The sequence below is a fragment of the Alligator sinensis genome, unplaced genomic scaffold (genome assembly GCF_000455745.1).
Source record: "Alligator sinensis unplaced genomic scaffold, ASM45574v1 scaffold219_1, whole genome shotgun sequence".
NCBI classification, from domain to species: Eukaryota; Metazoa; Chordata; order Crocodylia; family Alligatoridae; genus Alligator; species Alligator sinensis.
In genome coordinates this window covers 2,714,859-2,728,425 of record NW_005841866.1, presented here as the reverse complement: position 1 = coordinate 2,728,425, position 13,567 = coordinate 2,714,859, and the positions used below count along the sequence as shown (strand labels likewise).

The following is a 13,567-nucleotide window of genomic DNA, read 5'->3' as shown; positions in this document are numbered from 1 at the left end:
GGAAAGAGACAGCCAGGCTGAAAGCTTGACAAGGCAGAAATCACAGAGGTGGCCCCTCCTGTCTGTTTGGCAGAGTTAAATGAGCAGCCAGAGAAGAGGACTCCCCCTGTCTTACTGTAGAGAGACACCCCTGGTCACCATTACCTCCAGTCTATACCAGTGGCTGTTAAACTTCCTAAAGTCACAGAACCCTTTCATATCGCTGCTTCTGCTGCAGAACCCCTATCCCTAAAGACGTGTGGAGCCAAGTGACCTGGCCCAGTAATGGCGCACCACCTCGTCAGCTCCGCCATGAGCTTGAATGTCTTTGCAGAGCTCCTCGTGAATGATCTTGGACCCCCAGAGCTCCGTGGAGCCATTTGGAAACCTGGTCTATACTACGCTGGTACCAATTAAGACACAGTTGAGAAGTGGAGTACAGATAGCCGAGGAGAGTGGAAAGGCTATTCTAGAATGACAGGGTCTGATTTCTTCTCTGTCAAATGTCCCAGAGGTCCTAAATTCAAACACACTTTCTCCAGTACAGATGTGCATGGGCTCATAATGCAAAATGAACTGAGCTGATGCCAGCTTGAGCTATTATTTTACCCTTACTTTCACGGATTAGCAAACAAAGATCTAGCTAGAGACACAGAGAGCTGAGCTGGGTGGTAGGTTTTAAGTTGCATTGTTACATTAAAATGAAGTGGATTATTAACTTGTTTTAACAATTATATAGGAGCCAATCTTCTTTCAGATCTTATGGATTTTAAACTTAATTGCAGAACAGCAAGGAAGTTTTTTGTTTTTTTTTACCTCCTTGCCTGCCATCTGACACCTCCAGGGAAGGAATTCTACCTGATCAACACATCAAAGAGCTGATCAACACAGCTCACAAAGACACTCTCATGGACCCAGAGGGACAACCTTCCATCTTCAGCTCCCTCTGCAAAAACAAAGTGCATTTCCTACCTATGGGGACTTTTTACCATCTTGTACCATCTACACTTTTCCCAGAGCCTGACGAAAGGACTTTGATCACGAAAGCTTGCAGAAAAGGACAGTTTTCTTGCCATTTTCCAGTTGGTCTAATAAAAGGTATCATTTTGGAACAAAGAGTTCCAGTTTCTTGTAAATCTTATTCACTTCACTCATGTATTTGACTCCTTTCAGTGAATTCATAAGATGATGACATGTCTGAGAAAAAGACACAGAACTTCACCTCTTTTAGAAACTGATTCTTCAGGTAAGAAATGGACATACTGAAAGGGATCATTTAAAAAAAAAATCAAAAGTTCTTACACGTATGTGCTAACTTCTGTCCTTAGGACAAAGCACTATACCAATATCTTGTTCCCCATTAACAAATATTTTGATTAAAGCTGTTAGTTCCCCAAGCTCTTCTAGATGAGTTTCCTAACACAAACAGATGGCCTTTCATCACTGCATCAGTACTGGGTAGAATTTTTTTTTTTGTCTTTTGGTGCTGAATTAAGGGCTTAACTGTCCCCTTTAAAGAACAAGGATACTGAGAAGGGAAATGGACCATGAGTCCAGTTCTTAAATGAAATGACAATCAAAAGTGAGGGTTTTAATACACACTTTCTGAGATGGAAGAAGGATCTACAGGATCAGGGCCTATAATGCAGCCAGGAAATTGCTTTGCTGAAAAGCAACATGGTAGATAATACCATAATTACTCATATACCACATGCATGTCCCACACCAATTAGCCTTCCAAAATTAGGATGCATGCCTTTAGCGGAGGAAGCTGGCTTTTCTTCACTGGAATAGAATCATGTGCTTTAATGACTGCCAACATGACTCCCAGTTTTCTGTGCTTACTGGCCCAGCAAGCAGGAGGGGAGAGTCAGAATTAAGCTTCTCAGCTGCTAAGTATTAGTAATTGGAAGTAGCTTTGACTAAGCAGCTGTGAGAGGGTTAACACTCTAGCTCAGGGGCGGGCAATTATTTTGGCTGGAGGGCCGCTTAATGAGTTTTGGTGAGCTGTCAAGGGCCACAAAGGTAACCCTATCCCTTAACAGGTGCCCTGACCCCTGGTCACCATCTTAGGATCAGAAGTCCTGCCCCTAACCCCTGACCTTTGCCACCAGAAGTCCCTCTGCCCACCCCTGGAAGTACTCCTTTTGGGAGCAGAGGGTTGCCATCTTGGAACCAGAAAATACCCAAATCATATACTAAAAGTCAAGCACCTACTATATTTTAATTTTATTTAAAAATATTTTTGTCACAATTTGTGTTTGCATAATATATGTAGAGATGATTGAATAATAACTCAAAAATAAAGTTTTACTTGTATATTGTGTGTGGGGTGTGGCTGTGTGTTGGGGGCATAGGGTACGTTGGAGGTATACATGGGGGGTTTGTGGGGATTGGGTGTGGGGGTGCGATTTTTGTGGCATGTGAGATAGGGTAGGGGTGGTGGGGACACCCCTGCCCCCCACATACCCCCACCCTGCCCACCTGAGCTCTGCGCTCCTGCTGCCCCCCTGGGTGCAGGCTCTGTGCTTCCAGCCAGCTGCAGCTCCCCCTTCATCCACTCCCACCACTTCCCTACCTGTTGCCTGCTGGGTCCTTTTGCACACAAGGGTGAGAACAAGGCACATGGAGGGGAGGGTACAATTAGTTGTTGGGTGCCTGCAGGTTAAATTAAATTACCTGGTGGGCTGCATCTGGCCTGTGGGTCATATTTTGCCTGCCCCTGCTCTAGCTTGCGTCTAAAGGAGACCTTGAACTAGGTGAGGGTGGATAAGCTGCTGCATGCAGTCAGCCATGACTGGAAAATATTTGTTTCTACATTCTGCTTTCCAAAAACAAGGTGCGTGTCTTATAGGAGATGTATGGAAGAAAACACCCACCCATCCCTACTCATTGCCCTGCAGTAAGTGGCCTCTGAACCTCCCCACCAGGGTGTGGTAGTTCTCCCCATTCAAAGTGCTTTCCAAACAAGCATCAAGTTGTGTGCCCAAGGACTTAACTCCCCCACCTCCACAAATCATGGCATTTTTCAAAGTTGAACCCACAGGACCTGCCTACACAGATTTTGTACCAAGATAACTAAACTGGTAAATATAATAGGAAGGGGATTATAGTTGGCTTTGGTTAATTTATTTATACAAGCCATTACCAATAAATAGGGACCTACTTAAATCGCGGCAGAAGTTTGCAGCGCAGCAGTGCTTTTAATCTTACTCTTTTCACCGTGTAGCTTCCTGCCCACCACTGAGTGACTGAGGCAATTAATGCCATTGTTTTTGCCTCAGAAATTTAGGGCACTTGTACACATGACAATGTCACGATGTACACATGAAAAAATTTTCCCTTTGTGTGGCTTAATGGCGTCACACATTACACATACCTGAGTTTTGTGGGCTTTAAATGATACAGCCGTTAGTCAGCTTGCTTCGAGATTGCAGGAGAGGCAGGCAGGCTCTGCAGAAAAAAAAAGGATCGGGCCCCTCGCCACTGTTGCCTTCAGCAGGCTCCTGCAGCCGGCAGGACACCGGGGGCTTCCCAGGAACGGGCTGGGCTGCCCCTGGGGTAGCGCGGGAAGGCCGTGGGTTTGCTGGTGGCCAGAGAAGGTGGCAGGGGTGGTGCACAGGGGGCTGGAAGTCAGGGCAGGCTCAGGGAAATGTTGGATTGGGTGCCTCCAAGCAGGAGCCACCTAGCAGCCCACCTGGGCTTCCAGTGCCCCATGCATCATCCCCGCTACCTTCTCCAGCCACCAGCACACCCAGCCACCCTCTTGCCATCTTCCTGTGCTGCCCCAGGGGCAAGCCTGCCTGTTTCTAGGAGGCCCCAGGTGTCCTGCCAGCTACAGGAGCCTGCTGAAGGCAGAAGCGGCAAGGGGCCCAATCCTTTTTTTTCCCCACAGAGCCTGCTCACCTCCCCTGTGGCTGGGGGTGGGGGCAAGCTGAACGATTAATGGCACAGATTAATGGCCCCCTGGCTGCAGGAGAGGTGGGCAGGCTCCACTGGAAAAAAAAAAAGGATCGGGCCCCTCACCGCTTCTGCCTTCAGCAGGCGCCTGTGGTCAGCAGGACCACCATGCATATACAGTGATGGAAACTGAAATGCTGATGTTTCAATTTAAAAGTTCTATTTAGAGGGAATAGAATGCAACCAGAAGGACTAAACCCCCTTTGCGCGTACAAGTGCCCTCAGTGGCAGGGCGGTGTGGCAAAAAGAACAAGATTAAAGGTGCCGTTGGGTCGCAAACTTCCACCACAGTTTAGGTAGACCCCTACCAGTAAACCCACTTTTTATAAATACCAGCAGTTACAAATGTTTTTCATATTAATTTAGTTAAATCAATGCTAATTCTGTATATGTTGTATTTAGTTTCTTACTATTCAGTGATAACTGTGAACAGCAAAAAAAATGCTTGAAAAGAAATCTCTCGTACACCAGGCCAACCCAAACCAGCTCTGTCAGAGCCTTCCTCTGGGAATGTTACAGGAGCTGAATGCTTGTTAGGATCATCTCCTATATCTCCAAGACTCTAATTATCACAGGAACAGAAGTGTTACATATGCAACCAGCTTATTTTACAAAAAGAAAAAGGTATTTTCAGCAGGCTTTGTTTTTTTTAATTGTACACAACAAAATAAATCATACCATTATGAAGTTTTGAAATAAAAATAATATGTTGATAGATAAACTTGTAGGTGAACTGAGAACTTTAACACATGGATGTGGTGCTTAAGCTTTATTCTGCTCTCTATAGTCCTTCGTTCTTAAAACTAGTAATAATGTCTTTATCCCTTTCATAAAAAATATTCTAGAAAAGCTAAAGGCAGCATCACACTGGGGCTATTAGAGGATTCCCTGAATATTCTGTAAGTCTGAGGAGTGTGTATCCACTACCATCTAAAACACCTCCAGAAACACATTTACACCACTTCTGTTATCTGTATTGGAAGCTTCCATTGCAGGGCAAGTGGTACATAACAGCTTCTATCCCTCAAAGTAGGAGTTGGTGAGACCTGTTTTCCAGTCTGCTGGTTAGATTTGATTAGGGCCATGTTCTGCCTTTTTGTACTAACATAAATGCCAAGTTGTTCCAATAGTTACTCACGTAGTTATTCCACTAATGTAATGTAATGGAGGGCCAAGTATGTGGCCGTCCATTCTTACCTTGCTCATTTTAAAGACTGAATAGCAAGGTATTTGTAATTAAATGCTCCTCCAGTTTGTACAAGTTCTGTGACTGCCTGTAAACTTTGTTGCTGTTTCTGTAGCTTAAGAAAAATGTATTGGTGTATTTGGTGCTTTCATTGTTTTAAACAGAAAATTCCTAAAACCCAAACACCACACAAAACACAGTGTCTTTTGAGAACACTGAAACAACCCCCAACAAGTTGTGCTTACAGACTTCTGGAGTTTTGGGTTAAGAGTGCTTTCTGCCACTGTTTCAGCCCTTTGTGCAGAGTCTCAGTTAGTGGTGATCGGGATGGTCCTGAATTGCCATAGTGCAGGGGTGCCAAACTCATCCAGCCATATGGGCCTGATGAGGGGCATGGGCTGGTCTGCAGGTTGAAGTGGGCCCACAGATCAGCCTGCGTGCCAGATCCAGCGTGCAGGGTCAATTTGGCATGGGCGCCAGGTTAAGTGTGCTCCTTGGACTGGCCCTGCATGCTGCTAGCAGAAAATACCCTGGCTCCAATCCTGCACACTTGCATGCAGCATGCACCAGTCCTGGCCCTATGTACAACATGCAGGGCACCTGTGCCAAACCAGCTCTGTGCCCTTGATCCACTACAGAGGGCCCAGTCCTGAATGGCCGTAGATCTAGCAAGCAGGGCCTGTCTAGGGTGGGTGCCACATGCAGCACATGCCTCAGACTGGTCTAGCAGGCTGGCTCCAGGCCCTGCACCATATTTATTCCATGCTAGACGGGTTCCACGTGCTACATGCAGCACAAGAGGTTGGAGCCAATACATGCTGCACTGAGGGCTGGAACCATGGGCAGCACTGAGGGCAAACAATGGGGCTCTGAATGACCTAGCGTCAACATCCCTGCCATAGTACAAGTACACTGGGGCCATTCCATCTCTATCACAAGGAAGTGGCGGAGTAGAACAGAAACTGCTACACTACCTTCATGCATCCCAAGAGTGCCTCCCAAGCACGCTTTCACCTGTCTTGCTTGGGCAGCACAAAGCTGCAAGCAGTGGGGGAAGGTGGTCCAATATAGTCTTTGTTATTCAAAGTCACGCAGTCTGTGCTGATAAAGTGTTTTGCAGTAACAACAACATACAGCCGTTCATGAAGCCTCCAGCCTGGCTTACCCGATTAAAAAAAAATAGAGTAAGACTTAGGCAAAACAGTGCAAAGTATACCTGGAATGAGTTCTCTCATTGCTTTGTGCAATCATTCATTTCACACCAGCTCTACATGACTTCTACATTTTGGTGAAGTTTCTAATGTGTTAAATATACCCAACAATGACATAGTCATTACAATGTCTAAGAGTAAATTTGCCTGAGAGCAAATGAAATCAATGTAACAAATGCAAGTGAAAAAAAAGAAATCAGTGCAGAAGCTAATTTTAGAAACAAATGTATGCATAAAAAAAGACTGCAAAATCTAGGCTGTCAAAGCTACAGTCTGCAGGCTGGATCCAGGCCATGGAGTCCTAAGATCTGGTCTGGGGTCTCAGACAAACCCTGCATACTGGCTCTGAAGCCAATCTGTATTGGGTCCACAGACTGGACCTATGCACCAGAGCTAATGTGCAGGACCAGTCTGGCATAGGCACCTTGTTCCCTGCGCTGCCTCCATGAAAAAGCCCTGGACCAGCATGCATGTTGCATGAGCTACCTGCACTGATCCAGCCCTGTGCACTGGCTCCAGGACATGGGGCTGGGCTGTGGGTTCAGTCAGACTAGGCCCATGCCTTTCATCTGGCCTACAGGGCTAGATGAGTTTGACACCTATGATCTAAATAGTTCAAGTGCTAAAAGGACATAAATACGATTATTCAGTTCAGAAGCCCATGATTTGCTAATCTCTCTCACCGTAAATTAAAAGTTTCCAAAAAAAAATGTATTTCTGAACAAGCCAACCCCCCATGAAGAAACATACTTCCATATGAAGTTCCACATGAATGAAGGAACCCTTTAGGACTAGCAGCCCTTTTCCAACACCATGAAAATGGATATGAAGCACTTTTGATGTACAAAACCCTATTTCCAAAGTGTTTCTTTTTCTGGGGCATCACTAACCCTAACTGCATATTAAACTTGCATAGTAGGTTGCGCAGATGAATGTTCCAACAGGAAGTTAGCAGGAAGTATGAGGGTGAATATGCCACTACAGATAAAATTTTTCTTCTGTTGGTGATTGGTTGTTAAGAGAAATTTGATGCTAATTTTCAACCTGACTGCAGTGATCAAAGCTTTTCAGTAGAGCATCAAAATTAACTTCTGAGGAGTTATAAACATCATCTCCCTGCGCCCCATCTGTAATGTAGTACGGGTTACTTGGAATCCCATTCTGATTATTCTGAATAGCATTGCTGGATGATCTCACTTCGTTCAGAACTCCTGGGTCCATAAACGTGTAAGCTGTTGGATCAAATGAATTATATGGAGAATTAAAAGAAGTGCTGCAAGAAGCTACTACAGACGTATTCGTAAGAGGCACCTGATGGATCTGCCGCCTGTGATCACTTAGATTCAAATCTTGACTAAATGAGGTCTTTTCAAAGTTTATGCTGGAGCATCTTATGTCATCAGTCTCCATGTTAACAATGCTGGGTGCTGTGACATTTACAGGGTGAGCCTGATGGCTGCTACTGCTGGAGACATTCTGTATGTCACGCTGTGGCATGAATGATGTTCCCATACCGTTTGTGCTGATGAAACTGCTGTAGAAGTTTTGCTCCTTCTCGTCTGTCCAGTTGGGAATGTTCTCCTGCAGAACTGAAAGAGTACTGCTGTTTTGTGAGTTAGCAGGCAATGCCTCTGTCCCAAAACTGTTCTGTGGGTGCATATTCATTGGGTTTCCTGAGGAAGAGGAAGGGCATTGGGAATGCCAGCATGAGGAAAGAGCATCATCATGCTTAATTGGCCCCATTGCTGACACATTTCTAGGTTGATGCTGGACTGAGGGATAGTAGGACGGAACTTGACTGCCGCTTCCTGGAACTCGTGATGCTGAGATTAGCGATGAAGTTTGTGAAAACGGGATTGGTTCTATGAAAAGAGAAACACAGTTCTTAAGTAATGCACAGCAGTCAGAAGCAATAAAATGGTGCAGCTGGGGAAAAGGGTCAAGTCTGCCACTGGTTGGGCACTTTGGCTTGATCCAGCAAAGCACTGACACCTGGGATTAACTCTGAGTACCCAAGCAATCCTTCTGACTTCAATGATGCTGATTATGAATTTGCGTTTAATACCTGGCTGTACTGAGCCAGAACACTCAGCACCTTGCAGGAGGAGCCTTCAATGTCTCGCCCATGGCAAGACTGCCTGGCCAGTCCTCCCTGTAGGACAGGCAGCTGTAGAAGGCAGCCTACAGCAAAAACCTGATGGGTTGGAAATTGTAGTCTAGGGGTGGCCCACACAGCAAAAACCTGATGGGTTGGAAATTGTACTGTAGGGGTGGCCCCCCTGCCACATGCACACCACTAGTGGTAAGGCAGCCTCTGTGTGGCACACAGCAGATCAGGGAGGGAGCAAGCAGCACAGGGCAGATACAGCAATGTGCAGAAGGCAGAGATCAGAAAGCAGAGCAACAGATTGGCAGGGAAGGGGATCAGAGTGGCACTCAGATGGGGTGAAGTTCAATTTGTGGCATGCCTGCCAAAAAAAAGGCTGGTCACTAGTGGTATAGTCAATACTATCACTCAGGGCTTAGTAAGGAGGCAGACTTTTAAACAAACAGAGCAAAAAAAAAAAAAAGGAGCACGCAGATGAAGTAAAAGAACAAGGTCTGAAACCAGACAGCTTCAGAGAACACTGGATGTGTGTTGAGGAACTACAAAATGACTTAGGAGTCTAAGTCCCCTTAACCTGGAAACAGAGGCTTAAGAATCGCTTTTGAAAAATGGCACTTCTGGAAATGTGTTCAGTCTTGAGTCTGTCCAAAAACCCCTAGCTCTAATCCAGTTCCTGCTAACCTGTGTACCCTCCCTGGCATCAATCCCTTCCCCTTCTCACTGAAAACTGCAGTGGGTGCTGAATTCCTCCCTGTTGATTACTGAAGGGTAGTACAATGGGTGGTTCTCCTGCCCAATAGTACTTCTGGACTATGGAGATCTGCCCCTGAATTCACAGGCTACCCATCACAGGCTTCTTACACTTGGTCCTCTCATGTCCCACAGTTCCTGAAGAACTTCCCTCCCTTGTAACTAAGGCCCCTCCTTTCTGCTGTCTGTGCTGCCGTGAAAGATCATCAGGGTCCTCTACTGCTAGACTCCAGCGGCTCTATGCTGACAGAGGTATGTGCTTATGTTGAGAAGTGGAACTCTCCAAATTTCCCCAGTCTTTTTGGGATAGATCCATGCAGGGCTCCAGCTACCCAGTTCCCTCATATCTTTTCTGCTAAGAATGAAGGTCATGCAAAGGATTTTTTATGTTTGTTCATATCTACCTGTCATAACTAAACATTCAACTGTCAGCCCACCAGTGCCTCTAGCCACTGAAGCTTAGCGTTCCAGGGTCTGTAAGAGCTCATGACCCCCCTCACAATCTCTCCTGTGGAAAAGGGATGCTGCAAATGAGAGAGCAAGCTGTAACTGGACTTGCACACCTACCTTCCTTAATTATCCTCCCATCGCCAGCAATAACTCGGAAAGGAGATGTTTTGGGCCTCTCAGACACATTTGAACCTATAAAGGAAACAGTTCTTAATCATGGCATTTAAGAACAGGACCCTTCTTTTAAAAAAGAAACAAATCAGAAAATAGAGGCAGTACAATTTCATAGGTTCACTCAAACTAGCAAGGGCCAAATGTTTTTCTTACCGCAGTCCTGCATGAGCTTTTGCAAAGCCAATGTTGATCTTTGCCTTTTCGCTTTATTACCGTAAGGATCTACATGAGGAAGGAGAAAAAACAGTGTTAATTAAGATGCTCCCCAATGTATTTTGTGAAAGAGGCTCCTAGAACTTATGCCTGGTCTCTGCTTGTAGTGGAAAGTACCTTCCTTAAGTAAATCTCAGGCAGATATGGGATCTAAAGTGATACAAAAATCACAATCCATTATATTTAGTATTTTTAGAAAGGAAGCTATTACCATTACTGTTAGTGGAAAAAAATATTACTTGCAAAATATGGTTTTTACTGATTAAAGGTATTGTGTAAAAATATAAAACTGACGAACTACTCTGAGAATTCTGCTACCAGGAATTCTACCTTTCTCATCTGGTAGATATCTGAAGTCCATAGGTTCACTGACTTCCTGGTCAGAAGGTCTTCTCAGCTGCATCTTTACTGTAACTGGTTCAGTGATGTCCTGGTAAAATGATGGTGTCCTGAATACGATAGCAACTTGGCGATGTACATCAGCTTGCGAGAAGGTACCTTTGGCTTCCCACTCGTTCAAGACAAACCTAACTTCTATGTCATCTAGTCCATTGGAAACAGAAGGTATCTGTTAGTACACACAGAAATGCTAAAGCCTACAGACAACTTGGGGGACCAAAGGCATATAAATCCATTCTTGGGCTCTTACAGAAGCATCCCAATTACAGAGGGGCTGAGCACCTATAAATTCAATAGGAGTTGAGGGTGTCCAGCATTTCTGAAAGTCAGGCCACTTACTTAGGACTCTTGATACAGACTTAGGCCCCCCCCAAGTCTGAAAACATTAGGCTCTACACTAGCAGAAAAAGGAAACGTTCTGGAAAGAGGGAGAGAGCATGACTATGCTTACCTTTTTGAACCTTGTCACATAATAGAAATATTTCATCTCCCCCTTTTACGCTTCCACAGTTCTTATTCACGCGACAAATTCTCAGCTCTGCAGTGTTGGGAGCTCCTAGAAGCAAATAGGAAAGTGACAGTAGGTACTTAGAGTAACCCGTGCTAAAAATAGACAAAGAGCTGCAAGAAAGTGCTTTGAGATAACCGATGGGCTGGCATAACAGCAGCTAAGCATATAAACTACTAAATGAAGTACGTGAAAAGACAGCAACAGCAGGGCTAAGTCCAATGCACATATTTTGGCAATGAAGTCTGTGCTGAAGAGGGTAATCCCTCCTATGTCCTCCACTATTCAAGACTGGTTAAAGCACTAATGGCTGGCATAAAGCAAAAGCATATAAGTGAAATCATGGTTCTTACAGAACTGGAATAAAGGTCTGCATTTGCCTGGCTTAACAACCAGAGACAATGTGTGGGGTTGGCACTACAAATTCCCCAACATAAAACCTGCTTCCTAATCACTTTTATTATGACCCAGTGGTGGAATCAGCAAGCTGGTGATGAAGGCAAGGAAGACCAAGACCTCATTCGGCCTTTTCCTCTCTCACGGCCACAAAATACCAACCCTGCTTTTCTTTGTCACTCAGGTTGTGTATGTGGTCCCAAACCAGCTTGCTCACATGGCTATTGCAAATATTTCATCATTGCTACCAGCTGTGACTCAACATAAGAGCAAGCCTGACCCACAGAAGAGCTCACATGTAAGGGTTTGTTTCGTGACATTGAGTTGCACCCATGCTGCTTTGCAAAGGGCTGGGTCAGCAATTCAAGAAAGTTACACCCTCTTGCATCCTAGCACTTCAGGGAATCATCATATTTAGTAACATAATTGACATAAAAACTGATAAGCTGGTGCCTAAATAGGACAAGGAATGGGCACCTAGCTCAGTGATGCTCTGATCTCCACTGGAATGTCCCAGCACTACTACAGTGTGCTATTTTATAGTAAACAATGGTACAAGGCTTATTTTAAACATGAAGCCCAGCCTGCTAGAAATGTTCAAGAATAGGAAAGTTAAGGTTCTACGTCTGCATGTAGGTATGTTAAAAAATTGCTGAGTGCCCAACAGCTCCACTGAGGTCAATGGGAATTGCTGGGGAATGAGTACTTCTGAGGCCTGGCTACATAGGCCCTAGTCCAGCAAAGCACTTCAGCATGTAAATAGTCCCAGGAAAGTAATCTGAACACATTTAAATTTGTGTGTACATCTACTGACAGTGTTGCAGAACCAGAGCTATGTTTTGGTGCTTTAAATAGATTTAAGAACCTCAAGTTTTGGTAAAATTACATAATAGCAACTGATTTTACTTGAGGTGTCAGATTCTGCCCAAAAATGCACCCAGTGCAACTTTCGCCAAATTCAGAATTTGGCTAAAAACGTGCTAACATGACAGGTCACTGACAGACTTCATGCACTCACCTAGATACTGGATCCAGAACTGCCCTCTGCAAAATTATCTTCCAAAAAGTGAGACTGTCCAATTCAAAATTAAACCAATTCAACTAGAATAAGCAACTAATGAGCCTCAGCTGATGTGGCCAAACTGGACCCCTACAATTTTTAGAGATTTTGCTACCTAGTGTTATTTTTTTATCTTGCCTTGTTTAGAATTCTAATATAACCAACATTATTTTCCAAAAAAAAAAAATGGAATAAGTGCAGGTTGGATATTTTCTTACATTACTGTTCTTCATAGACAATATAATAAAATCATGTGCATCCGAGAGGTAATCTCAGCAAAGAGTGATCAAATAAGAGATTACAACATATCCTCAGGGAAAAAAGTTAAAAAGTGTATTAAAAGTTGCAAATGATCAAAAGTTAAAAGATACCAGAAGTAAGGCTACCTGTAGAACATTAATTTACCCCCCTTGTATGCTAGCAGTATGATCTAGCAATTACATAACTCCTGCTTCATTCAGGGCACAAGTTGGACAGGGCTCACAAAAGGAACAGGTAAATCAACATTTTGTTTTTTCACCATGATTCAATGTACAATCACATGTCTTATTTACTGCATATTCTTCAAACTCTGCACTGAAGAAAAAAATATTCATTTTCTCATGGGAAGGATTTTTGCAGGTGATACCTTTTATTGGATCAACTGCAGGGTTAGAATAGACTCAGACAAGCTTTTAGCTATCACAGTACCCTTTCTCAGTTTAAGTGGTGAATTGAATAGAATAATTGGATATTTAATTATTTAGTATACATATCTTTAAGGAACTGGTCCCTAGTGCTTTACAACATCTTCACAACACCCCACCAAGGCAAGGCATTACCATCACTTCCATTTTACAAAAGGGTAGGTGAGGTGCAAAGCTTAAAGCCAGAATGATCAAATGTTCCCTCCATTTTTAGGTGTCCTATCTGAGTTGTCTCGTATCTGAATTTGCTCAGTACTTTGCAGTACACAACAGCCTGCACATTCACAGCACTGCACCCAGCAAAACCCTAGTGCTGGGTACTTCTGCAGGCCAGACCCACGGGTAGCTCACGTTGGGTATTCTGGACATGAGGATCATGTAGTGGCCACATGTGCAATTTCTGGTTTAAGTAATTTGACTAATACCACATGGGAACTCTGTAGCAGATGCAAGGATAAAATCCAGCTCAGCTGCCCACCCTTGAAACT

At 44.2% G+C, this 13,567-nt stretch overlaps 1 protein-coding gene across 1 annotated transcript in view; it reads right to left on the bottom strand.

Annotated features, from left to right (window-relative positions):
- Positions 1-3,848: 3,848 nt before the first annotated feature.
- The window catches only part of REL (REL proto-oncogene, NF-kB subunit), a 48,414-nt gene continuing 38,695 nt past the window's right edge, over positions 3,849-13,567 (bottom strand). Inside the window, exons 6-10 of the mRNA XM_025192149.1 lie at positions 10,881-10,985; positions 10,361-10,573; positions 9,971-10,039; positions 9,761-9,835; positions 3,849-8,198 (exon numbers count right to left, since the gene is read on the bottom strand). Of these exons, the coding sequence (XP_025047934.1) occupies positions 7,369-8,198; positions 9,761-9,835; positions 9,971-10,039; positions 10,361-10,573; positions 10,881-10,985 (1,292 nt within the window). The 3' untranslated portion in view covers positions 3,849-7,368. The remainder of the gene's footprint in view (positions 8,199-9,760; positions 9,836-9,970; positions 10,040-10,360; positions 10,574-10,880; positions 10,986-13,567) is intronic.